Consider the following 26,335-nt stretch of genomic DNA (forward strand, 5'->3'; position numbering starts at 1 on the left):
CTCCTTTTTATTAAGAATATCATCGCGTAGGGCAGCAGTAGTGAGAGCAATGACAGCTCTCCCTCCTTTCCCTAAGTGATGCAGCTCTCCCCCTGCCCAAGCATCCTCCTGTCCCAGCTCCCAGCCCAGCAAGGGCTTGGCATGTCCCTCCAGTGTGAGAGAGAGAGCAGTGGAGGGGGTGGCTGCTGGCCACCATCTGGATCCAGTTAGCTCTCTCGGCAGTAGGGCTGAGTCTCATTTCCTCCAACCAGTAATGTTATATAGGCAGTGATCCTGCTCTGCCCTAACATAATTGAAAATTATGTGTATTGTAGACTCGCAGCGCTGAAATGTAGACTTGTAAAAATCTGTGGCTCAGGTAGCCTGTGGAGATTGAATTTGGCACACAATGAAGCTTTTATGTAAAGTAAGAATTATAAGCCACCACATCAATATTGTGTTACAGGCATGACAATTCTTGGATGAGGAGGCCTTGAGTCAGGCTCGTCACCTTAAACAATGCTAATATTTCATACTTTATCAACAGGGCTGGCATTATGAAGCCAGCAAAATGGACTTTTTTTGCTTTTGCAAACATCCTGCTGTTGAATCTGTGGGTTCACTAGCTTGGCATGGGCATTGGCTGTGGCCCCCTCTGCTTATGTGACAGGCAGAACATTTCTCCCTTGGCAGGGCTGCTCTGGATCCTGGCCACTTGGTAGAGCTCATGGAAGTTACTTTATCGAGCCTTGTGCTTTACTGCTTTCCCTTGGGTCTGGTTATTTGATTTTATTTTGTCTCCCACTGGTGTATTGTCCACTGGTAGAAATGGAAGCTGTCCATGTCTGTGCTTGTGTGCAAAACTGAGCCCTCTGGGTTTGGACTCTTCCTGCTGGGCTTCATGTGCATGTCCAAGAGAAGCTGTTTGTGCTTTAGCCTTTGCACTGTAAGACTTCTTGGATCCTCTTTGCCAGGGGTGGGTGAAAGAAAGGCTTTACTGAGAATCCAGACTAAGGGCTTTAAAAGGAGCAAAACAAAGTGTAACAGTAAGATCTTCTGAAACGTTCATCTTGCCCTTAGGTCAGCCTGGTGTAGGAGCTGAAAGTATGCACTGAAACATGGGGCTGTTGTGGGATAGAGGTGGAGTGGGAGCAGCCATGCCTTCTTGCTCTGTTTCTTCTAATGGAATTTATTGCTAGTAAAAAACCAGCAGAACTGACAGTCCTGAAGGCTTCGTAATCCCTGCAATAATTACTGCCTGGATGGGGTCTGCTGTGAGCTCACCCCTGCTGCTCATCAGTGCCTCTGTCTGCCCCTGGGGCAGTCTCAGACAAGCCCACGTGTTTCTCAGCCTGTGTTTTAGGACAGCTGCTGACCTGAGTCCTCACAGGCTGTCATGGTTGTAGGGATATTCCAGGGTTGCTTGTGACTGTGGAATGGTCATGGAAAAATGGAGGTGATGAGTTTATTTTTGTGGGTAATGGCTTGGTGGCTGTTCCCTGGAAAGCCACTGAGCTGTCATGCTCTTGTAGGGGCTGAAGCCTTGGCAATGGTGGCTTCTTGCTCTCCCCAAACCACTGTGGACTTTGAAGCAGAGTCATGTACATGTCCTGTGAGGACATTTTCTTTGGAAGAAGGGAAAAATACTTCACTGGTTGTCTGGAAAACCTGAGATAGCCAATAGTATCTGTGACCCATCAGGACCCGTTCTGCAAATTCATGCACCCTCTATGTGGAGGTGTTTCCATTACTGTCTAAGAAAACTCCAGTCTTTTGAAAATGTAGCAGTTGACTTGTTTAACAGTGCCATCTGAAAATCTGTAATGGTATCAGATTTCCCCTCAAGTTTAAAAGTTGGCTGTCAGTTGGCTTAGGCTTTGGGTCCAAATTCTACACACTCGGGTTGCATTTTTGCACACTTATCTGAAACCACAAAGGGTTAGAAAGTTGCTTTAACATCATCTCAACTTTCAAATTTATGTTGTGGTCACATATACTGAAGAGCAGGGATTTGATGCAAGTGATCAAATATCTGGAGGCTTACAATCGAGTCATAAGAGTTAGAAATATTGCTTATGGGTTGTCTAGTTCTGGTTTGTTTAGGTTTTATTTCTTGTTTTTAAGAAGTGCTGAAACATTCTGGTCCACATTGCACAAATCCCAAATGTGAACATGAATAAAAACAAGACTTCTTGGAACTTGAGGAACTCATATGGGGCACAAATCCAGAATATGGGTTTGTTTATTTGCATTCCAGTAGCTCGGAAAACTCAGGCCCTCCAAGTGATGGGAATTGGTAACACATTCTCCTGCTGGCTTCTGCTTTTTGGGCACCTCAGTGCCCAGAGTCTTGCAGCAAACAGGCCTTGCATGTGAACAAATGTTTGAGATAGTGATGTGCTGAAAGCATGGAACCAGATCTCCCTCCTTCCTCCGTGCACATTCGGATTCAGCTTCCGTTCTTCGCCTGCAGTGGCACAGGCTGTTTGTGGCTCTTCAAGATTACTCTTACTTAAAAAAAAAAAAAAAAGAAAAAGGAAGGAAGGAATGGGTAAACATAACTATTTCTCTAGTAGGCATTTTCTAGGAATAGAACTCTCAGGTCAGCCAGTGTCTAGTGCTAAGCAGGAGCTGCTGCAGTGGCCTGATCTATGTGTGCAGCTGCTTTTCTTAATTCTGGGAGGGGACTGAATGCATGTGGCTGTACACATTTTTTCCAGCACTATACAGGGCTTTTAGAAGTCCCACATGAACCTGTTTAACTGGGACAGCACAGCACTGTGCAGAGAGAAAAGCTTGGGCTGAAATTATATTTAGATATACACTGCAGGAGTTTGGGATAACTAATTTCTCTGTGGACCTGCTTTGGTTCAGAATCAAGCAATTCTGAAGCTTTTCTTACTTCTAAATCAGCACCCCCACATGCAGACAGGGCACCTGTGTGTGCTCAGCCTGTCTGCTGGTGGCAGTGCCACAGAGAAGTTGTGGCTGTCCCTGAGCCTGGGCTTTTTGACAGAAGATAAGCAAGAAGAAAATTCACGGTGTCTTCCAGAAATGGTGAAAAGTAGAGAAAATAGGTGCTAAGACCCAGCAGTCTTTCTGGGCCAGTGCTCTGTCTTTAGGGCTCATACAGCACTGGGGAGTTGGAGCAGTTGACTTGGTGCATTTGTTGAAAGAAGGCTGACAGATGACCCATTCAGTAATGAGATCATATTCTTAATTCATGATATGTTTTCCCTGTCCTGGCACTGATATCCACCTTTTCCCTTGTCCCATCCTCTCCATGCTTATGGGATTTCATTTATTTGTGGGTTCTATTCTAGATTTGCTATGATTAGTAAAATTAATGTAATAATGTCTTTGCAATCTGTTTTATTTTCTTATTCCTGAACTATAACACAGTGGTATGAAATTGTTAGTTCTGCACAGATTTTGTCTCCACAAACATATAAGGTTGTCTTAATTTTTTGTTTCAGTTCCTTGCATAAGTTTTAATTTATACTTTTTTATCCATGTTACCTAAGATTTGTTATTTTTTTTGCCTTTCTTTTCTGAACTCATTTTTCTTTTCCCATTTTTGTTTCCTCCATCCAGTATCTGCAGATGAAATGGCCACTGCTTGATGTTCAGGCAGGGAGCCTTCAGAGTAGACAAGCCCTCAAGGATGCTAGGTCTCCATCTCCAGCACACATTGTTGTAAGTAAACTCAGAAAGATGTTCTTCCTTTGTTTAAAACAAAAAAAGGCATTTGACATTAATGGCATTGGTTGTCATCGGTTTTCTTTTACACAGACCAAAGGAGAAATACCTCAAAACAAACAAATGCCTAACAAGCCTGTGGTAAAAGGAGGGAATACTTTTGTTTTCACTGGGCTGTTTATGAAATTATCATCCATGTGCCTTGCAGGAGACCAGGGAGTCAAAAATGCTCTAAATTTACACACTGCAGAATTGCATAGTGGCAGTGGACTCCAGTCAGGCTGGTTTACACATCTGACAGTGTTGAAGTGAAGAGAGTGAAGAGACTGTCTGGAAAGCATTAGAAAAATCAAAACATGTCCTTTACTTAAAGGAATCTTTTCTAATTGTAAAATCTTGGATGAGAGTTTGAGAGTTGGTCAGGATTTTTACCTGGGTGAAGGCTCAAAAGAGCCAAGTTCAACAAAGCACATGTTCCTTTATGTTGTGATAACTTCTCATTTAGTATAAACATTGTTATCAAATGTTTGTTGCTACCTGTAAAATATAAAACACTCTTTATAATGAATAGTATTTTAAAAAATATTTATTAACTTCTAACTTCAGTTTTCAATTCTGTTAATTTGTCTCGTGCTTCTGTTGTGAAAACAATGTTGAGTTTGCAGTGTTCAGTACTAATTTACATGAGAGTGGTTTGGGGGTTTATTTTGCTTTCTAAAGTAGCATCCATGGAGATCTATAAGGAAATGGTTTGTTAATGTGGTGATTTGCAAGAGAGGTGATATGCAATGGTCCATCCTCACACACAGCCAGTGTCAGTGCCAGCTGTTGTTAAGGAGCCTCTTAGCTCTGACTATTTATCTGGGAGATTTACCTCTGGAGATTTTTTAAAAAACTTTTTACAACCATTGGATGATAAGGTAAATACCAGGAAAAGAAACTGCTCATTCTTTACTTTTTGCTCTGTAATCTGCAGCTGACATAGGTGGTAGATCATCCAAGGCACATTTCGGTTTTGCAAGAAATTTCAAATCATACTAAATATTTTGAGGTGCTTCTTTTTCCATTATTGTCTCTTTAAATTGAGAATTGTCAGCCCATTGTGATGTTATAGTTCTTTATTCAAAAGGAAAAATATATTTACTATGTTTTAGAATCCATAGCTTCTAAACCATCCTTCAATCCATCAGAGAGCAATTGGAACAAGACTGGTATCTGCACAGTTGATATCTAGCACTGGCTGCTTCACTTTTTCAGAACTACTTTGCTTTTCTTTCCTGTCCACTTGGGCTGTCACTGGAGGAAGAGATCAGAGAAAAGATGTCTGGCTGGTTAATCAGAAATCTACAGTCATCAAAACCTGCCATCATCTTACTCCTAATAAGAAATGAGCTAGAGAAACTTTCTTATTTTAATTCTTTTCTTCTTACTGCTGTGCTGGAGAGCTGGCACAGGGGGTGGGAATGTTTCTGGGCTCTTGCTGGAGTGGTGTCAGGCTCCTGGGAAGAGATGGAGAGGCAGCAAGAGGCTTCTCTTGGTGATTGCAGCTGGGGAGGGCAGGATGGGATCACCTAATCCACTGTCCCTGAGCCTCCTGCCCTGCAGGAGAGCAGACATTGCCTTTAAAACCCAAAACCCTGTGGTGCTGAGGGGTTGATTGGGGTCTTGGCTCCCCTGACTCTCTCCAGCCCTTCCACCCAGGTGTGGAGATGAGTGGTCAGCAAAATATACAAAAAAGAGTTCAAAAATCACAATCATTTTGGAAAATGAAGCTTCCAGGGAGGCTGAGGTTGATCTGCTTTGTGTTTTGACCATTTATGGGGTTCTTATGGCTCTCTTTAAAAGCTGTTTCACTCTGCTATTCAATAAAAAGCATATTTACCATAGCAACCACTTAGGCCATGAGGAACATATACTACCTCTGAGATGGAGGCCACCTTCCCAAAGAGCCACAGCTGGCATTTGTAATGTGATCTTTTGTGCTACTTACAATGTTGGAGGGAGAGGAGGAGGGAGGGAGGGAGGGGGGAGAGCAGTGGGTTTTTTTTGGGGGGGGGGGGTGGTTCTGGAAGGTTTAATGTTTATTTCTAGCAGCAAACTGTTTTGCCTTGTTCTGTTAAAATATATAAATAAGAGGCAGCTTTTTTCCACCCTTTTTCCTGGCACCAACCCCAGGCCACATTAACTTTGTGGAGTGAAAATGGTCTTTTTTTTTTTTTTTTTTTTGGTAAATAAAGTTAGAGTGGGTAATGGCATTTGGGGAAGATAAAGTGGCTGCAGATGCCAGTTGGCCTGGGATGTGTCAAGCATCTCTGGTGTCCCCAGTGCTGCTGCTGTGCCTGCCCACAGCACCTGGGACCTGGCTGCTCTTGCACATGGCTCCACATCCACTTCTGCATTTGTGAAAACACAATTAATCTTTTTGTGGAATGGTGAGGGGCACTTCATGGGCATCCTGGTGTTGCTGTGCAAGTGTAGGGATAGAAACTGGTTCTCTGTCCTGGTTGCTGTGTCTGGTCTACCCATCAAGTGTACCTATGCCAGTTTTTCATCTCCAAATCACTTGGGCTGCCCTGAAGATCTGTAGGAAAATGCTAACACCTGCAAATCACTTCTTATCTTTCCCCTATCTCTGAAATCAGGATTTGAGGCTAATCTTCATAGCTGGATTACAAAGAGAGGAAAGGAGAGTGTGGTGACTTGGGTTTCCCCCCTCCTTTTTTTTTTTTTCTCTTTTTTTCACCCCCCTTTCTCTTTTTTTCCTCCCCCCACCCTTATTTTTTTTTTCTTGCCTTTTTAACACTCTTTCTTCTCAGTGCTTTTTGTGATAGCCACAAGCTCCATGTCAGCCTTTACTCCCAGCTCCAATGAAACTCCCCTTAGGAGTTCAGCTTAATGACTCAAGGCTGCATAACATGGCTGTCTGTAATGTCTTAAGTAAAATCTGTTCTGTTTGTCAGCCATCCTCCTTTCAGATTTGTTTAAGAACATTAAGTTAAGACTACAAAAATTGAAGCAAAAGACCAGCATGAATAATTTGGCTGGATTGCTGTCCCCAGTGCTGAGGGCTGGGTTAATACTGCTTTTTCATGGTGCTTGAGAGAGTCTCCAAGGCCCATAATGAGAAACAGAATATTAAACTGAAATTATGTTCAGTGTGTCTTGTGGAAGGTACAGCATGAGGCTCCTTTTAAGCCCAGTGCATTTATTTACATTTAGGTGCTTCACTCATCTGGCAAGACTTTTTGCATCTTGCTCTGGCACAGTCATGCTGCTTATGTGTCCAAAGGTGAAAGAAAACTGGGGGAAAAATTGTTTTAATAGTATATTATTAAGCTTGCTAGGTCAAAATTTTGAATTCAGCCTTCAGATAGTGCTATTATGAAGCTGGGATATTTTTAAAAGTGTTTTTAATGGTTATTTCCCCTCTTTTTTCCCTGACCTTTGATTTCATTGAAGGTATTAAGATTTTTGTAAAGCAGTCCTAGCAGAAAGGTTTGGGTGTAAAGCAGACCCCAGCTGGGTGCCTTGCTCTCAGGATGGGGTGCTGGTTGTGCTGGAGTCCCATGTGTGCAGCTGATCTGATCCACATGTGTGCTGCCAGCGTGGTGATAAGGGTGAGAGATGGCTGATGGAGGAGTGGAATCTCACATAAACATTTTCTGTTGCAGCCTGGACAGGCAGGTGAAATTGAGCAAGGTGTGTCAGTGCTAGGATCTCTGAAATCTGCAGAAAGCAAGCTCCTTTAAAACATTTTTTATCTGTGTGCATTCCTACAACCTTAGGGAGAAGACCAGAGCTGTTCTTCCCTGCTCTCTGCAAATACTCTGGCTCAGCCATTCCCTGTTTTGGGCAGGAGTGTGGGTGAAGGTCCAGTCCTGGGATCCTGCCTCCTGCAGGCTGTGCAAAGACTTGCTTTCAGCTTCCTCTGTACCCTGCAAAAACATTCAGAACCCAAGATGATGGTGGCACAGTACAATATATTCCTTATAAAACACTTAAGGGCTTTAAAAAATTCCTGCATTTTGAAGTAAATGTCAATGTTAACCTCGGGGGGAGGACTTCCAGTACTTTTTGGCCTAATATGTAAGGAACACAGTCATGTAGTAGACTGAATCACCAAAAACAAAGAATCACTGTGCAGTAGTGTATCTATTTTTTTTAATTTTTTTCTTTTTTTTTTTAAATGTTTTTTCAAAACATAATGTGACAAGCAAAACTGAAGGCAAAACCATCTGAGGCATACTGACTGTTCTCAGCCTCTTCCATGGGCAGCATCTGGGACCTCTGGGTGGTTTGGAGACATCAGGAGTTTTTTTCCCAGACTGACTGGAGTTGAAGCTGCCCAATCTGCCCTGCCTGTTCCCTAATTTTTTGTCTCATGTGGTTTGTACTTCTGCATTTTAAAGAAAAAACAAATGCTTACTAGTGGCAGTTAGGTTTATCTCAGTTTTAAAAAAACACCTACAGTGTCACTCCAGACAGGCTGGAAGTGGGGTGCATCCAGAAATGTGTATGTACTGTATGTATGGAGCCATAGTCTTGTAACTTCCACTCACAGTGCTCTGAGAGGGCTTTTAAAGCTCTTGCTTTGTTTGTCTTTAATGTTTTGTTGTAGGGAGACTGTTCTTGCTCTGCAGAAACCTCTTGAGATGCTCGTGGATCCCAGGCACCTGCAGTCCTGACAGGACACCCTCTTGTGTCCCTGGAGAGCTGCAGGGTGATCAGGAGCACTGTGCTGTTGTGGGGAGAAGGATTTGGCTGGGGATCACTGAAATCAGTGCCTGGGATTGAGAGGGACACATTGTGAGCTGTCCTGTGCCCAGTCAGTCCCTCGTGCCTGGCAGATCATGGACCCAACACTCAGATCCCTGAGACTCACACTGCAGAAATACCCACACAGACTTAATTGGAAAGCTCCTTTAGTGACTCTCTCCTTTTTAAATACTCTATACTTTATTTGACTAATTGCTCTGGCAATTGCAAAGTAAATAAAATGTTTCATTAATACATGCCCAAAAGTGTGCAAACATCTTGTCCTGAATTTTTGGAGCTTCTTGGAATTAAGCCACAGAACAAATTAAGCTTGCTGAGAATTTTGTGGCTGAATCTTTCACCACTAATTCCTTTTGATTTTTTGTTGGAGAGGGTTGTGTTTAAGAAAATTCTGTGTACAAAGCAGGATGTTTGGGGCTAAGTATAGAATTCACCTACCGGCAGCCCAATAAAATTGTTTTGGACTGGTTCCTATTAAACACACCCATTATGTTCAGTACCCATTAAATATGACTGGAACCTAGAGCTTGGTTTGTGTAGACAGCAGAAGAAATGTGTGCTCCTTGAAAGTAATTCACTTGGTAATTTGATATGTTTGCAAAATAGTTCAGACTTTTGGGGTCTGCTTCATCCCCTTTGTTTATTTTGTAACACAATGTCCATCCTCTACAGCCCCCATTTCTGTACTGGAGGAAACTCCTCTGCTGTAATGCTGAGACTGGAGAAATGTGCAGGCTTGTACCTCTTACTGTGAAGTGGGCAGGAATTTAATGCTTTTGCAAACATCAGTCAGCACTAAGGCACCTTCAGAAGACACCTTGGGGCTGGATTGGCAGCTGGGATGAATTGTCATGCTTGGTTTAGTCAGGAGATCTGTGGGTAGCTTCAAGAACTCTGAGGTATTTGGATGCAGGGGTATTTCAGCTGTGAATAAATGCTGTAAAATGTATAGTACTGCCAACCCCAATTGTTCTAGGATCATGAGTCAGGCCTCAAAAGATCATGAGGATTTGTGGGGGGGTTTTGTGTGTTGTTTTTGTTTGTTTTCTGTTTCTTAAATAATACATTTTGTATTCTCTTTATTTGTTCTGTTTCCTGAGCCTGCGGGGTATACTCTGCTCAATCTCAAAGTTTTCTCTATAGCAGTTTGTGAGCTTGCTGTGTGCTGTAAGTGGAGTCTGAGGTTCTTCCCTAAACACTTGACTTCAAGGCTACCATGCCTTGAAAAACAGCAAGTATTGCTAGACAGGCTGTAAAACTGTAGGAGTTAGCAACCCTAAGTGTTGCTGCAGGAGAAGGCAGCTGAGTAGGGGTGCTAGGAGATGCTCAGCTCAATCAAAGCCTCATCTGTTGAGCATCCATTTGTTGTGAATCATCTGGTTTGACTTTGTGACAACCTGGTCCTTGGTGCTGGCAAAGGCTCTGGCTTTGACTGCTGGGATGCTTACCTGTGATGGGTGTCTGCCACATTTCCAGGAAGGTCAGGCTTCTCTGACCTCACTGGGGATGGCTCAGCAGGTCCTCCTGAAGTGGCAGGTTTACAGCCATGGATATTGCAGTGCACCACACACAGTTTTGGTTTCCTGAAGAGGCTGTGCAGTCTTCCACATAAGTTGGAGCCTTGAGATTTGCCATTTTGGTTTGTTATGACACACCAAAGTATATCTCTCTCTGACATGTCTGAGTATTGAAGGTCTCTGGGTGAAGAGGAAGCAAGACAAAAGCCTGCTCATAAGATCATCTTAAGAGAGATGTAGCTGTGCTGCCTTCAGTGTGGTTGGAAGTGCACCTACAGCACGATTCCCTCTTGTATCTTTTGTTAATGTGACAGAAAAGGGTTACCTAAATTCTGACCATTTTTGACTAGTTAGTCTGGGATACAATAAACCTGCAGAGAGCAACATTTTGAGAAACCCACACCGGGAAGATGGTTTGGGAGAGTGTTTCAGCACAGAGGGGAGCGCAAGCTGCACTTTGAATTCAACCACAGGGCAGTTTGCTATGCTGGAGCATGCATGTTAAATGAACTTGTGGGGGCCCACAGTTGCATTCCAGCAGGCTGTGAGCTCTGCAGCACAGGGTGGCCGTGCCAGGCGGGGGGGGGCACGCAGCCACTCTGTCCCCAGAGCCCCGGGCGGCTGCGAGGGCTGCAGCAGCAGCAGCCCGGCCTTGGCAGCGGGCAGGGAGCTGGGAGATGCTGCAGAGCCAGATGGGTGAGGCTGGCAGATCAAAGTTGATGTGTACTGAGGGTGGCAGGCTTGGCAGGGCGCTCGCCGCGCGTCCTCCTCCCCGCGCACCCTGCCCGCAGCTGAGCTTGTGGCTGCATTCAATCTGGAGCTTACAGAAGTAGGTACTGAATAATGCAGCCTCCTCTGGAGCCAGAGCCCTGCTGACTGCAGCAGCCATCATGTGTGGGGATGTTTAATGGGTATGATATGGCCCTGGCACTTTATTTTTCTCCAAATTTCTAGAACTTCCCTTACCAGTGCAGCTCTGGGCTTGTTGATGCAGGATGGAAAAGCCCAAGTAGGCAGTGGAAGTGGCTGTCTCAGAATAACTATTCCTCATTATCTCTCCATGTGGCCACTCTTATTCAGCAGTAAGAGGTCCTTTGTGTGGTTTAGCTTAATCCGCTTTGGAAACGGATTAAGCTAAATCTCACAAAGGAACTCTTAGTGCTGAAAAACAGTGTCCACACGGAAAGATAATTCGAAATAGTTGTTCTGCGTTTTTCAATTCACACTCGAGCACAAAAACTTTCCCGTGCAGATGAGACTACTTGAATAGCAACCACCTATTTTCTGTCTAAACAAGGTCTGTGTGCTGTGTCCAGGTGCTCTAGTAAAGTAAACAGCACGTATTTTTCATTAAATAGAAAGGAAGGAAATTGGTATTGCTGGGCTCAGGACCATTTTTTTTGCTAATTTGCCCAAACCCAGGATTATTGTGGTTTCATGTGGTTTGGGATTAGATTATTAATGGGATGCTTTACTTTCTGGAATGTGTAGAAATTTCTGCTTTCTCCTATGAAAGAAACTGCCTTGTAAGTCATCTCATAAAGAGAAGGAAGGATGCTTTCTGCTCTGCCAAAAGCAGACCTGTCTGGCAAGGGGCAGACCCATTTTGGGAAGCCTTTGGGGAGTTAGAGTTATAAATGATGAGTGATGCCTTTGTAAAACAAGCTCCCAATCCTACTCTCTCCTCAATCAGTGTTCTGTGCCTACTTTCACAAAAGGAAGCAAGAAATAATTGTCAAACAGATTTTGGGTTTGAATATGGTTTGAATATGCAGTGGTCTGGTGATAGGGGTCTGGTTCCAGGGGAACTTACTTGGAACACTTTGCTCCAAGTGAGTGTCTGTATCTCACAGATACCTGTGAGTAAGTCACTGAGCACTTTACCAAGCTGGGGGATGCATTGCTCACTCCTCTGTTTCACCAGTGTGGCCAGAACAGATGCTAAGTAACTTTCCCAAGCTAATTTTAAGAAACTGATGATTTCCACATCTGGATTTTAGAGGCAAGCAAAAAAGTCTGTAGCCCCACAGGAAAGCCACAAAACCCCCAGAAACCGAGGTAGTTTTTGAAATCTAGACCTACAATCCTTACATGTATCAGACATAAGAGGAAAGTTACTTTTGGTGTCATTTAGGTCCTTTTGTCAGATGTACTTTGCACCTTATGTCTTGCAATTAGTAAGTTTGGGGGAGCTGGACCAGTCCTTCCTCCACCTTGGCTGGCAGTAGGCATGTACCCAGGCCCCCCTGTAGGAATGATATGTGGAAAATGAGGGATAGGCTGGTAGCTGGCCATGGACATGCACGGTTTGAACACATATGTTTGTGTGTGTACAAGAGGAAGGGTATTTTCTGACTGACCTCTCTGATGGAAGCAAGAAGTAACCAAGATTTGGGGTTTAGTTGAGGGTTCTTTTGTTGTTGTTTTTCCCCCACCCCCTCAGATTTATGCTTCTACCTTCTTGGTACAGATGAAGGACTTGATGGTGACCCTGGGCCCTGCAGTGCCTGCAGAAAGAGGTGCAGTTTCCTAGGAGAGGCAAGCAGTTCTTTAACATGCTTTTTTCCTGTTGGCACGACTCAAAGACTTCTCAACTACTATTACTGTGGAAACTAGCTTCCTCTTCCTTTTTACTTTTTAGGCCTTGATTCAAGAAATCATTAAACACGCGTTGATGTCCATTGGTGCTCAGGACAATACTTAAGCATGTGCTCTAAGTGTTGTCTTGTGTAGGGACACTTTTCTGAGTTGGGGTGCTGGAAATGAGCATTTATATGAAATAAAGTCCCTTCCTGAGATGGTTGTGGCCTCTGTCTGTCCCCTAGCTACTGAAAAGAAAGAGTGAGAGAAGGAATAGTGTGACCTGAACTCTTCTCCCCTGGAGTTTGTCCTTGTGCTGACATATCCAGGGCTGTAGGAATAGTAGAAAAAAGCTGAAGCAGGGTTTTGGTCTCTTGATGCTCATCTGCCCACTGGGAAATGAACAAAATCTGAGCATGGTCTTCTTCCCTGGCTGAAAGGATAGTGTTTGGGAAAGGAAAGAAAACAAAAACGTTCCCCTAATCTGTGCCTGCTTTGCAGTGTCAGTATTGTGTCTAGTGAGCATGTGACTGCCCTCTAACAAGGAAATTATGTTTTAGAGAGGAAAGCAGAATGAAGAGACCTGAAAGCCCCCAGACTTTCTTACTGTGCACTCATGGCTGCTGCCAAGCAGCTGCATGGAAGCCATATCATTAGAAAACCCCAAACGTCTGCAGTGCAGTTTTCCCTGGCGGCAGAACTTCTGTCACTGCATGTTGGGCATGTCTACGTGGTTTATTAATATTAAGCAAGCAAGAGTTGGAATTGCTAAAGCTGCAACTGCTCTACGTTGACTCCTCATGTCAATGCTTTTCAGGCATGTCCAGCTTTTTGGGGGGGAAATTGTGTACTGGACATGAAATAACCTGCTCCTTATTAAAGGGCTCTGATGGCCAAGGCAGGTTACTTGGGGATAAGCTCCGGTGTGGATCTGAGGCAATGCTGGTTGCTCCACAGTTTCTGCCTGAGGGGTAAATGTGAGGCAGCAGCTGCCATTTGGTCTGAAGGTGTCCAGCATGTGGCTGGGCAGTGGCAGAGGTGCTGTAAGCCTTGCTGGGCTCACCCTGCAGTGACTTGTTCTGCTCCTCATGCCTGGGGCACGTCCAGGGAGCGCCGGCTCGCACCAGAGATGGACTGTTAAACTCCATTCCTGCACAGGCAACACTTGGACACCTCAGGGCACTGTGTTGAGGAATCTCTGGGGTGAGTAAACACTGAGAAAGTGAGAGGGAGCAGTCCCAGCCCTGGTGGGAGCAGAGAACAGACAAAGAGCTGCTGCCGTGTTCTTGTCTGGCCAACTCAAGCTGCTACACATCAGGGTGCCCAGCTGGCTTTGTGACTCTTGAATTAAAGCTGCTCCTGGTCACTAGTGGTTGGATTGGAGGCTTTAGTGTGGGGGTGGAAAATTAGGTACTCTTCCCTTCCCAAGTGCCATTCCAGCATGAGAGTGGCTTCTCCCTGTGCACACAGTTCCACTGGTGTGACTGCCTAATGAGCAGGTCAAAGCGCTTGGTGCAAATTAAAGATAATTTCATTATCATTTCATTGTTACCTGTATTTAGGAAGATGTAGTAGGCCAGGAGCTGTCAGCAAAGCAGATGGCTGTCTCTGCCTCAGACTGCCCAAATCCAGGGGAGAGGGGCTGTGCAGTGCCCGGCACAGCAGCGGTTGGGCTGCTGTTCGTGTGTGGTGTGACGGGCACCGTATGCTCACGTCCCTTTCCCAGAAAGGTAACGTGTTCTGCATATCAGATCATGGCAAAGCTGGAAGCGATGTACAGCTCCCCTGAGCCTGAGTTCACAGTCCAGACTGGTAGGCTAGCCTGTCTTTGACATGCATATTTAATGCTGTAGTTGTCTTTGCATATTTTGCTGGAGGGGACTGAAGGCAAAAAAAAAACCTCCGGTTGCTCACCTGTCCTTCAGCACAGGTGAGCTTTGCACTTTTTCCCTTGGACATCTGTGAGACATTTAAAAGAGCATCATGGGTTCCTGACATCAAAGAGTTAATAGCAGTGAGTGGGTACAATAGCTCATTAGGACTTAAACGTGGGCTGCAAACTCAGAAATCTTGATAATTTTGGTCTATAAGGACACTGAACTTTCAACCCTAGTTCAGCAATAATAAATGCCTGTTAAGTAAGGCTTCCTTTTATGAAGAGAGGGTGGATGGATGCATTTCAATGGGCTTTAAAAGTATTGCTACTCGTTTCAGCGTCTGCTGGCCGAATGCATCCGGGCATGGGAAGGCATTTCAAGATCTGCACAAAAAGCACTTTGAAGTATAACCTTTGTGAGCATCTTAGCTAAACCTGACTGCAGTTGGAAGCAGCACTTTATCTATTTATCAATTTATTTATTTATTTTTTGGGAAGTATTTTTCTTTCAAAGTTGCTTAAAAAACTAAAACAAAAAAACAAACCAGAAACAAACCTGTGAGCAATTTAACGAAAATGCAGTTTTGAAACTTTGACCTGAAGTGAAAGGCAATGGTGTACATTTGCTTTTCAGGTGGATATTTTCATAACCAAATGTATGATTTTTGAAAGCAGGGAAGGTGAAGCTGTGCTTTGGGATGGTGCTCAGGGAGCTGCTCAGGCTTTTCCACTCTGGAGAAGAGGGGCTCAGGAATGCACCATCCTCCAGCCCATGCCAGCTGTGCACACAGGAATCCCAGCGAAGAGCTCAAAAATCTTTTAACAGCCCATTTTTTACCTGTAGAAGGTTCCATTATGGGGACTAAGATCCAAAACAAATCTCAGAGTGGCTGCAAGTTGCCACTTCATAAGTTGCAGTCTTGAGCTTTCACAGGTTTAAATTCAGGCGGGCTTCTGCTGCAGTCCTACATGGGAGTGAATTTGTGTGTGTGTGTTTTACCTCGCCTCTCGGAGAGCACGAGGGAGACCTCCGTGAAGAGAGTGACAGGGTTTGATATAAACCAGCAGGACTGCATTGCTGCCATTATTCGACAGTAAAGCCTTTCACAATGCCATATGCTGCGCATTCCAGCGCAGCAGCCGAGGGTGTGATATAGTTAAAGCACACTCGGCAAACAGGAAACGCTGGTGACCGCTGTGTGTGCTTTTCATGGAGATAAAGTATTGAGAGCGTAACGAAGGGAAAAAAAAAAAAAAAAGTGCTGGGAATGGGGGGGGAGGACGGCAGGGTGAAGGGGAGGGATGTATTTTGGGCCTGGCACTCGGTCATTATGAAAACGCAGGCAGGAAATGCAGCCGCGAAAACACTGCTTTGCTCCAAGATGTTTGTTTTACTCCATTACATGTATTTTCTAGTTTGCTGCTGGGTAGCGAGAGTGGGTGTGTGTGGTTTGGTTTTTTTCAGGGTGGTGGTTTTTTGGTTTTTTTTGTTTTGTTTTTTTAATTAACTTTTTTTCATTTTTAAAGTTGCTACCACTCTGGCTTAGTGTCCAACTCCCTTCCCCTCTACCTTACCCTGGTTAATAATGAAAGGCTATTTTAAGGGTCAGTAATACGTATTTCATACTCCAGGAAAATGGGGACATTGGTGTTTAACCTAAGCACAGTTATTTTCCTGGGCAATGGCTCTGCAAAAGGCATTGCAAAGCCTCCTCAGTTAGGAAGTTGCCATTGCAGGGCAGGGAAGAAGGCAGGGGGATGGGACCAACAGGTCCTCAGATGGAGAGAGCTCTGAATCATAAACACACCATAGCTTTAATAAAATAAATGAAGTGGAGCCTTTTCAGACGAGGGCAGACTGTATTGGGGAAAGCCAGGCTTTTAACGTTGGGAGTGAAAATTGACAGGCTGAGAACTGGGACATAAACAAAAATGTCAGGCCCTGGGAGTCTTGTTCACTGGACAATGTCTCAATTGTTTCAGTGATTTTTCGCAGGCAGCAGGGGATAGTGGGAGATTTAACTCTTTACTGGCCGTACAGGAGCTGGAGGTGCTCGCAGAGTGAAGAAGTGGCAGAAGAGAACATTTTTGTTTGGAAATGATTAAGCATGTCAGTGGATGATAAGGGAAGGTCACGCTGTTCTTTGCATACTTGTCTGCTGTTAAAGTTGGGCTTTACGCTTCCTTAATTTTATTTAGGTTTTGCTCCTTGCTTGGGAAAGCATTTTTGGGATTTTTTTCCTTTTCTAATTTTTTTTTTCCTTTTTGTCAGGAAACTTGAGATCATGGTAGAGACCAGTAGATATATAAAAAGAAGGGAAAGTGCGTGTGTGTGACATTTTTCAAAAAATTAGTACTTCTTCATTAAAGGACTGACAGGCAAGCTTGGTATATTAAGGCTGTCTAGATTATTTGGAACAGGCTGAAATGTGAGATAGGGAATGTCCTTTATTTTATTAACCACATTACTGTTTTGCTTAAGTCTCAAAATAAAAAGCCATCTTCAAAGAAAGCAGAGGAGAGGCGAGGAGCTTAGTTGTCTCATCATACTTTTGCTTTATTTAATATAAAAACAAACATTGAAACCTGTTGCATACCAGCCTGACATGGGCAAGGTCCAGAAAGCTGTAACTGGTAATTCTTTACTCATCAGATTTTGTGTGTTTTGTTGTGGGCAGGGGGGAGGAGGGCGAGATGCAAACTGAAGTTGCTTCTTCAGGGCCCAAAAGCTGTTGAGGTTTATTTGCAGGAAGATAAACCTCTTTTAATAAAACGTGGGTCTTGTCTCAGTTGAGTGAAGTTGAAACATTTTGCAGGCTGGAAGCCAACTCACTTGGTGTGCAGCAGCCCGGTATGAAAGGTCTGGGATGTGCTGAGGTTGCTTTAACTTAATTTATGGAATAATAATGTATCCCATTTTTATATCCGTGCATCCTCTGGCTGCTTTGTGTTCAATGCATGTTTGCAGCCCTACACTTTCTCCTGTTTTCACATTTGTCCTTCCCCAGCCCCTGCCTGCTGCTGGTGGGCAGGCAGGAGGTTGGGAGCAGCCCAGGGCTCTCCACTGCCTTCCTGCCAGGCAGGAAATTACTCCTCCATGACTGCTGCACACAGTAATGCAGCAACACTTGTGCTCGTGGACAGGCTGCTCCCCAAATTCCTGCCTGGGAGATGCAGTCTCCTGTGTGATAAGGATGGGGAAAGTAAGCTTGTGCTCTCCAGATGTTCAGTGTATGGTTCACATGGATAGGAGAGAGTGGAAACAATGGCCATGTCCTATTGAAACAGGCTGTCTCCAAAGGCCAGAGCAGGGAGAAACATTGCTGTCCCTCCTAGAGTCTGGCCAAGACTGGAGAGAGTGGGCACTAAAAACACATGCTGGAGCTTCTGTGGAAAATCTGGCTCCATACATGTTTTGAAGGGATACTGATTTCAGAGATGTAGAAAACAAAAGTTGTTGACATGTTGGAGCAGTTGGTTCCCTGAGTAAGTATCCTGAATAGAGCTGGATTTAATAATTTATAATTAATCATTCGTGCAGCAAAATGAATTGCTCTTCCTGTTAGTGAAGGATCACTGGAGAGATCGTGATTTTTCGTGGAACTTTGTGTGTTGCTCATGCACAAGTCTCAGTGTTTTGTCTTGGAGATCATCCACAAGCAGTTCCTGAGCTGTCTGGTGCTGGGGCTCCTCTGAGCAGAGATGGGGAACATGTGATACATTTCCCTCCCCTGGGCTGAGCAGTGAGTGATACTCTTTAATTAATAAAAGTTTATTTTCCATGAAGATTCTCCAGTACTTGCATAAATTCACTGTCTTGGCGAGTGTCCTTACCACTGAATTCATTTGCTGGTGTAGTCACAGAAAGCTGTTAGCTTTGCCACTTAATGAATTTCTCCTATTTGCTACAGAGCACAGCATAATGCTGATCCAGCTAGGGTTGTCCTGGTTTTGTATGTTATAAACACAGAAGTAAAGAAATCAGTAGTTTGAAGCATTTTGTTAGAAGTATTTTGAAATTTCCACCTCTTTCTAGTCATGAATAACAGTCAACTTTGATTTGAAAATAAACTCATTACTGATAATAACAGCCTGCAAGAGATCTCTTCCTCTCTGCTCCTCCCCATCTCCTAGAGAGACATAACTGCTGTTCCAGGTGAAACAATGCTATTTTTAGTGCCATTGCAGAACATGTTCACAAGATGTCTGCTATACAGCTGGACAGCCCATCTATGTGTCTGTTTAGTTGCCACAATAGTTTACAGGGCCACCTTTTCCTAGACATCTCAGTTAGTAAATACTTAATTCTCTAGTTTGGGTGAACTGGTAGGTGAGATTGGGGAACACTGAGGAGAAAATGCTCTTGTAGCTATGTGTGGTGTCTGTAACCCTTCAAGGCATGCTCAAGGCAGCTCAGTTGTCCAGAATGAAGAGCATCTTTAACCTTTGCTCGTGTTATGAAGGTTTTGGTGAGGTGTAATCAGTAGGTCATCTGCTCTGCTTTGTCTCCCACCCTTGTTCTGAGATGTGCCTGGACCAGCCCATGGAGCTTGGACATCATGTGGTCTCACATCCCTTCACCTCACAGGACCTGAATCCTGCTTGTGGAGTTTGGGAAACTAGCAAAGCGAGAAATGGGCTAAGTCACACTTTGTAAGAGTTGGATGTTGTTTGGCTGCCTTCTGGAATGACACGTGCTGGGTGGTGTAAGGGTTGGGATGCTTCTTGTTGCTGTGAATATTGACTCAGCCTGGTGAGATTCAGGCGTGGTGGTGGTTCAGTGAAGGGCTCAGAGAAACACTCCTGTTGTTCTGGTTGGGTGTTGGGAGGTGTGATTGAGAGTTGCCACAGATTTGAGATAAGGCTGGGGGATGGATGACTCCTGCATGGCTCTGCACCCATGCTGCCCTTGCACTGTGTTAAATATCACTCCTGCCTCTGTGAGGAGGCAGGAAAGGACTTTTAAATTCCTTTTTGCTCCTTGATCATCTTGCCAGTGAAACCTCAGGGTGAACATGGACATTCAGTTTTTCCGGAGGCTTCTCTGCAGGCCACCAGCATCTTCTGTACCCACATGTTGAGGTGATGGTAGAAGTTCTAGATAATGGTACTTTGCACTTATGTAGCACTTCACATTTCCAAAGTGCCATGAAGCCCAGGCTCCCTGTCTGTCCCTGGGGGAAGAGGGAGCTCGGCATTTTTACCCTCATTTATGGGCAGAAAAGCTGAGATGCAGAAAGGTTAAGTGGTTTGCCCAAGCCCACACAACAAGTCAGATCTCAGATCAGACTTGGAGTTTTCTGGCCCTTGCTGTCATTGTGCAATCAGCTGCAGTGCATTGCCCTCATGAGATGCTCCTTGTCAAGCATGGAAACTTGGTGTGAAGCCTTTTGAAATGTGCAGAGACCCTGCTTTGGAGACAATGCTGTTCACTTCTGTTTATATTTTAACATGGACTTAGAGGATATTTTACAGATTCTTCCAAGAGGCAAAAAATTTGCCTTGAGTAGAGAAAAGTTCAGACTAAAATATTGTTCAGCTAGTGGTGACATTTCATTGTGCTGGGAAGTCTAACCTGGCCTGAGAAGCACTCAGGTAAAGCAAAGAAGTTTTTCAGTGCCAGCAACTTTTTTACAGCTTTTAGGGAGAGAAGGCACAGTAAGAGGCTCCTGTGTGTGAGAAACAATGCCCCATCTACACATGGGATTGCTCTCGAGGAGCTACTTGGTGTGTGAGAATGCTTTTGTTGGAGTGAGTGCTTCTGCCTAGCACAGAGTAATTTGCTTTCAAAGCAGATTAAACTAAACTGGGAGGATGCTGTTAATCTGAAGTTGTGGGTTCTGCATCTGTATTTGATCTGGAATACATACTCCCATTTAAAATTACATTTGTGTATTCTAGATTGATTTATCTTTTTCATATGGAGACAAGGCCTCATCTCTCAAACCACAGTTTGGTTGAGATACTGAAATTACCAGGTTATTCAACAGGGGTGTCAGTCAACTCTTTTCCTCTGTTAGTGATGCAGATTTTCAGAGGGGGCATTTCCAATACTCTCCGATGATGGATTTAAATGGGCAATATCTGAATTATTTCCCTGGATGTCCAGCAGTAAAACTGGCTGTGGCTATGCACGGATTTAAAAGAAGTGAATGAGACAGGGCTGGAGGGACACACTGGCGAGTGGTGAGGCTGCAGAGGAGGCTGTTGGAGCAGCATGTGTCTCCCAAAAAGCAGAGCCCGAGGGTGGCTGGGTGCAGGCTGGATGGGGAATGCTGGTGCGTCAGTGGGAAACCACAGGGCGTGGAGCAGGGAGCTGCAGGGACAATGAGTCTGTGCTAGGCACTCACTGATACCACAGAGCCCCAGCTAATCTGGGTTTCGTGTGGCGTGGTCTGTTTGGGTTAAAACACAAGGGTCGCGGCTTGTTTTTTCTTGGTTTTTTTTTTTTTTTTTTTTTTTTTTTTTTAATTGCCATCAGCTAGTCTGGGGTCTCAAAGCTTGTCATTTAATATCTTCATTCCACTGAAAAAGCAGGAATAACCTCCTTGCATACACACTTTAAGGTGAAATTAGCATGCATAGACCAATTTCTGAGCTTCGCACCAAGCCCTTGTGCCCAGTTGAGTCACTGCATGTTTTGCAGGCTTTTAATTTTCCATTTCAGTGGTGGAAATGTGCCTCTCCTGGGCTGGCCTAGGTGACACATCCTCTGCAAATACCTTCTTGCAGTGCTGGGGGACTCTGGCAGCCCACCTGGTGAACTCCAGGAGAGCACTGTGGTCCCATGGCTTTGGGCAGTGCCACCTCTTTGCTGAACCCAGATCATAAGGTTGGAGATGGTTCATGTGTTCTTTTCTCTCTTCTGGGATTTCCCCCACTTAGCCCTGTGACTTGTTTGTGTGACATTTGTTTGTGTGGGAGAAAGGCATTGTGCAGGATGACATGGTGTGTTCAGATTCACAGGTGGCAGCCAGGGATGCTCCTCTGTGCCCTGAACTGTTACACCACGCTGGAGGATGTCATACAGTGTCCAGAGATGTTTCCCCTTCCCCCACTGCCCTCATGCCAAAATAAATATCTGATATGAAAGTCAAGGTACACAAGCCAGCTGGATTGTACAAAAGGTCCTGTCTCCTTTCAGCTGTTGTTGTTGTTAGTTTTTTAATATAATTTTCCTGATGGGTTGAGTGACTGTCTACAGTAGAATAAAGGGATGGAGAAGATATTTTGGCATTTCTTTGAGCAGTAGCGTGTTCCTTCTTTGAAATCTGGGAAATTTTTTTTTTTGTGTTTGCTTTGGATTTTTTTGTTTATCTGCTCATTTGGGCTTTATATTTTCTCCTCCCTGTCGACCCCCCCGCCTTCCTTTCACAAATGGAGGAGAGGAGAAATTGTGTGCATGTGTGTGTGGTGCCCTGCCAAGCAGAGAAACTAAACAGACAGCCTCTATTGCTTTTGCTCTCACATCTCTAACTTAATTATGGGGGAGGCAAGGGGTGTGTTGTGTTTAATGTACTCCATGCTTCCAAAACTCTGCGCTCTCACATGCTAGGGGCTGACCACTGGCACGGACTTTCATTAATATTTTTTCTTTACCCTGCCCTTCTGAATTGCTACTTTTGGTTTGGGGGCTTCTTTGTAACAAAATTCTTTTATTTTTATTTTTATAATTGCTGCTGGATCCACAGAAGCGCATGTCGAAAATCATCTCAATGTCACCAGTCTTTAGTTCAACAAGAACGCTATAGAAACGAAAGGTTCTGTCATCCATCAGATTTTCTGTTCCATTTGTTGAAGATGAAAGGCGAGCGAATTTAGTGCTCACTTTCTTCTCCTTCTGACAGTTATTGATCCTCCCTGGAACTCTGCAATTCACGCTCGGAGCCAGCCCTGACACGGGGAATCCCCAGTTTATTGTGAGTGTGCTCACTAGCGCCGCGGCAGCGCGCCAGATTTGCCTCCCTCTTTCCAAGATGCTGTTAATTGTTCAGCTGCACCTTGTGAGCTGGGCTTCTCCCCCTTCTTGCCTGTTGTGCCTTACAGGATTTTTAATCTAGAGGCTGTTAATGTTTGAGAAACAACTGCTCTAGTGTGTGTTTGTGTGTTTCCTGGTTTGTACGGAATAGGAAAAGACTGAAACCATCTCTTTCAGACAATGGGGTATAGGAGGGAGAGAGCCTGGAGCCTGTTGGTTTTGTTGATTTTATGGTCATTAAAAATGCAAGATTATTAGGTTAGGGACAGCCCCTCAGCTAAAATCAAGATTGTGGAGTAAGTGTGCTTATTTGATGGCTTCCCTCACCAGAAATAGAGCTGTGACAATATGAAAGGAATACATATAATGGTGGAAGTATCATGGTCTTCCATGTCTGTTCTCCCCATGGTGTTTAACTGAAGGTATGTCTGGTAAATGGAAGCAGAGACTCAGGGTTTTCCTCCAGTGCTTCCAGAGCTGACCAAATGCAAACCCAAGACATCATGTTGCAGATTGGAGCTGACTTTAGCCTGGCTGGCATGGTGCATGGGCCCATGTGGTGTCCTGGGCCATGCTCTGCTGCATGAATGTGTCCTGGGTGTGATGCCCAGCAGGGCATGGGGGCACACCACTGTTATAAATGTAGATTTGTAATACTCTGTTCTCTTCCAGCATCTCCTATGTCTCTGCATGGTTCCTCCTCTTCTATGACTGAGGATGGTGAAGTCTTACACACAAATTTTGTGAAGCTTCTACTTCTTTTATGTCACTGAGAGTCTTTTAGTGTAGGTGCAGTGAAGGTGTAATATCTTGGATATTCCCTTCTGAGGAATAGCAAACTCCATGGCTCTGCCTTCTCTTTGTGTAAATGTTAATAAAGTTCTCTGTTTCCTGGGACCAGCCAGGGATGTGTGCCACTTGTGTTGTCCTGGTTCTCTTTTTTCTCCAGGCTACTTTGTTCTTATGGTTTATTTAGCCCTTGGCCAACAAAACATATTTCCAACCAAAATCTTATATAACAGAGAGGAAAAGCCCTCTTACAGAGGCAAGACCTGCTGTGGGTCAGGGTGTGGCAGCTTTGGGCTCAGCCTGGGAGGGCAGCTGGGCTGGCCATGCAGAGCTGGTGGCAATCATTCCTCCCCAGCTGCTCACAGGCTTTGCGGGAGGTTGGCGGGCTCTTAAAAAAGGGACTTTCACATCTGCTTTGGTTTATCCTTCTTGCTGCAGGCAATGCTGAAAACTTAATAAATTGCATGAAACCCAAGGAAACATGAATATAGTAGTATTAGATAAATTACAGAAGCTTGCCTACCTGTAACATTTTTTTATAACATGAATGGGACGTGTGTATTATTTCTTTATAGAAAGTACACCATGTCAGCCTCTCACTGAGGCTCTGTTGTTTAAACATTCCGCTGTTCTTGCTGCTTCTGCTCCTCAGCTTCCACCTCTAGCTTTTCCCAAATTTTCACATAGTTTTCTGGTGGCAGGCATTTAACGCACCAGCGCTGTGAAGATGTGATGATGGTTTTTCGAAGGATATTTATGAAGCGATTTTTAAGTATTTTGGAGGCTCATGTCTGAAGGAACAGATGAAAGAAAAATCCTTGTAATGCTGGTAGCATATGCACGCTGTACAAAGAGTGTCTCAAATGTGTGCCTGTATTTGCTCTAATATTCTCACCATTTTTTCAGCCCAACTCTCCTGGCAGGGGCAGGGATGAAAGGGGAATTGTGAGAGAGAGAGACAATAAACTTTTAAAACAGACACCTTAGAGAGAGATGCTGTAACTTCAAATATTTGCAGTTCCTTTGTTAAAGAACTGGCATTGCACATTAACCTTAATGTAAGTGTAATATGGCGTGTATCCGAGGCAGAATTGAAGAATATGAATTTCTGCAGCTAATGGTTTTTGAATAAATTCAATGCAATTGTCTGGCAGTTATTAGCAGAACGTGTGAACCGGGGGCTATGCAACACTGTATACTTTGAAGACCTTGAACTATTTCTACCAGTTAAGAGCTGTTAGATAGAATCTGCTGAAAATTAGCTTCATTCAGTTATCATACAATATAGTGAGCTGCTCTGGCAAAAAGCATTCTCTGCTAGCATTGAGTTAAAATAAATTCTTGTGCTGTGTCCTGAATTGCAGATAGTATCTGGCTGAGGTCAGATAACCTGGGTGCTGCGGATGCGCCGCCCGCACGTGTGTGAGGAGATCTGTGCCTGCATGCAAACGCTGCCCTAGAGCTTGCCTTGCTCTCGTGCCCACTGTGGGCAGGTCACAGGCACCCTGGCTTTGGCCAGGCACTGGCTGACCCTGTACAAGTATGTGTTCCCTGCTCCAGAACATTAGTAACGCTGCGTTAGATTGGGCTTAATTTGGGCTTGCACAAAAATAGCCAGTGAGTGCTTTATGCAGAATGTCAAGCCGAATATTTGTGATGGCTTTTCCTCGCTTTATTATGGATCCTCTGGGTCTGATGGGAGGAAAGCATGGGAGAGGATGAGAAGGAACACAAAGGACCAGTGGAGTTTGGCCTCCCGTGTGCTGAAGCTCACAGTTCAGTGCAAGCTAATGCAGAATTACGTTGCTCACTCTGGTGTGGCATCTAGGCTAATTTGTCTCGCTAATTACGCTGGGTGTAGGAGTATTCTGATGCCATTAACAATGTCCATGACCCAGGCTGGTCTCCCTACCTGAGCTTTACAGTGCCTCATGAGTGTCTGAGCTTTCCTGGAGCAGGTGACTGAGTGGCAGAATGCAAAGGTCATTGTAGACCAGGGCAGTAATACGCTGTCAGTGCTGTCAGTTAACTTACGTGGCTATACACGTGCTATATAATTATTTTTGGAGAAGACAGGTAAGTTATTTGTCTATGTTTGCTAATAGCAGGTGTGTGTAAGACTGGCTCATTACCTGTCTGATTCCTTACAGTCAAAAGAGAGCACCCAGGTCTTCACAGAGGCTTTGTGAGCTGTATTTAGCAAAGATGTTCTCATGGATAAAGCATGAGAAGCAATGATTTAAGTTACATCTCAGGGAGCAGGGCTAAGGAGATGGAAGAGTGACCAGTGCCTGAGGAGGAATGGGTTACGGGTGATTTTCTGGTATATACTGGAAGTTCGTGCCAAGTGAAATGGAGGGGAACTAACTGGGTTCAAGCATGATTAATCCTGTAGGGTGCACAAGGAGTAGGGAGACACTGAATGAAATAAAGTGTGGTGATTCTTAACTAACTCCTTAAGTTAAGGGTAACATCTTTAGGAAAGCCAAGAAATTGGATCCTTTCTTTATCCTTCATATCTGCCCCAAACCCCAAACTGTTTGGAGTAGAATCACCACTCATGTGAAAGCAGACACCACATGCTGAAGAGGCAGCAGTCAGCTCGAGCTTGTTGGCAGGAGTGGTGGGAATGCAAATGTCAGTGCATGATTTGAAAAATCTGGTACTCTTGGAGGAAAGGGGGTTTCCACCACAAAACCAGCTCATCCGTTTTCCAGTAGGGTCTGTAGACAATGGATCCCACAATCCCACATGGTCTCTGGTGTATTTAATTTTTGTGGTTACCTCTAATTTGCCATGCAGACTACTAGAGAAAAGAGTTCTGATTCTGGCCTCAAAGTGTTTAAAATTTAACTAGTAAAACCCTTGTGGTAAATGTCATCCCAGAGTTTTGCAGGAGTTGAACTTCCATGGGTGTCTGATGCCCTTTAGTGTGTAGCTACCAAAGGGCCTGTCTCTAAGGGATCATCAATATGAAACTCTGCACACAGTTGCTGTACCCCCAGGTCTTTTCACAGCGTGTGTGAGTTTCAATATAAAAATCTAGGATAGATTCCCTGAAGGAACTGGAATTTCTGGTGTTGCAAAGTCCTTATTAGGAAATTGGAAAGATACACTGATGAGTGTGCCTGTTTAAAATCA

At 44.3% G+C, this 26,335-nt stretch overlaps 1 protein-coding gene across 14 annotated transcripts in view; it reads left to right on the top strand.

The window, feature by feature from the left end:
• TCF7L2 (transcription factor 7 like 2) overlaps positions 1 to 26,335 on the top strand; it is a 173,464-nt gene that overhangs the window by 58,714 nt on the left and 88,415 nt on the right. For 12 of the 14 annotated variants that reach the window (XM_079311926.1, XM_079311939.1, XM_079311935.1 and 9 more), the window contains one exon: positions 3,574 to 3,675. The exons of the other annotated variants lie outside the window; for them this stretch is intronic. In XM_079311926.1, the coding sequence (XP_079168052.1) occupies positions 3,574 to 3,675 (102 nt within the window). The remainder of the gene's footprint in view (positions 1 to 3,573; positions 3,676 to 26,335) is intronic. 14 annotated transcript variants of the gene reach the window in all.

This window comes from Erithacus rubecula (genome assembly GCF_903797595.1).
Source record: "Erithacus rubecula genome assembly, chromosome: 9".
Classification (NCBI taxonomy): domain Eukaryota; kingdom Metazoa; phylum Chordata; class Aves; order Passeriformes; family Muscicapidae; genus Erithacus; species Erithacus rubecula.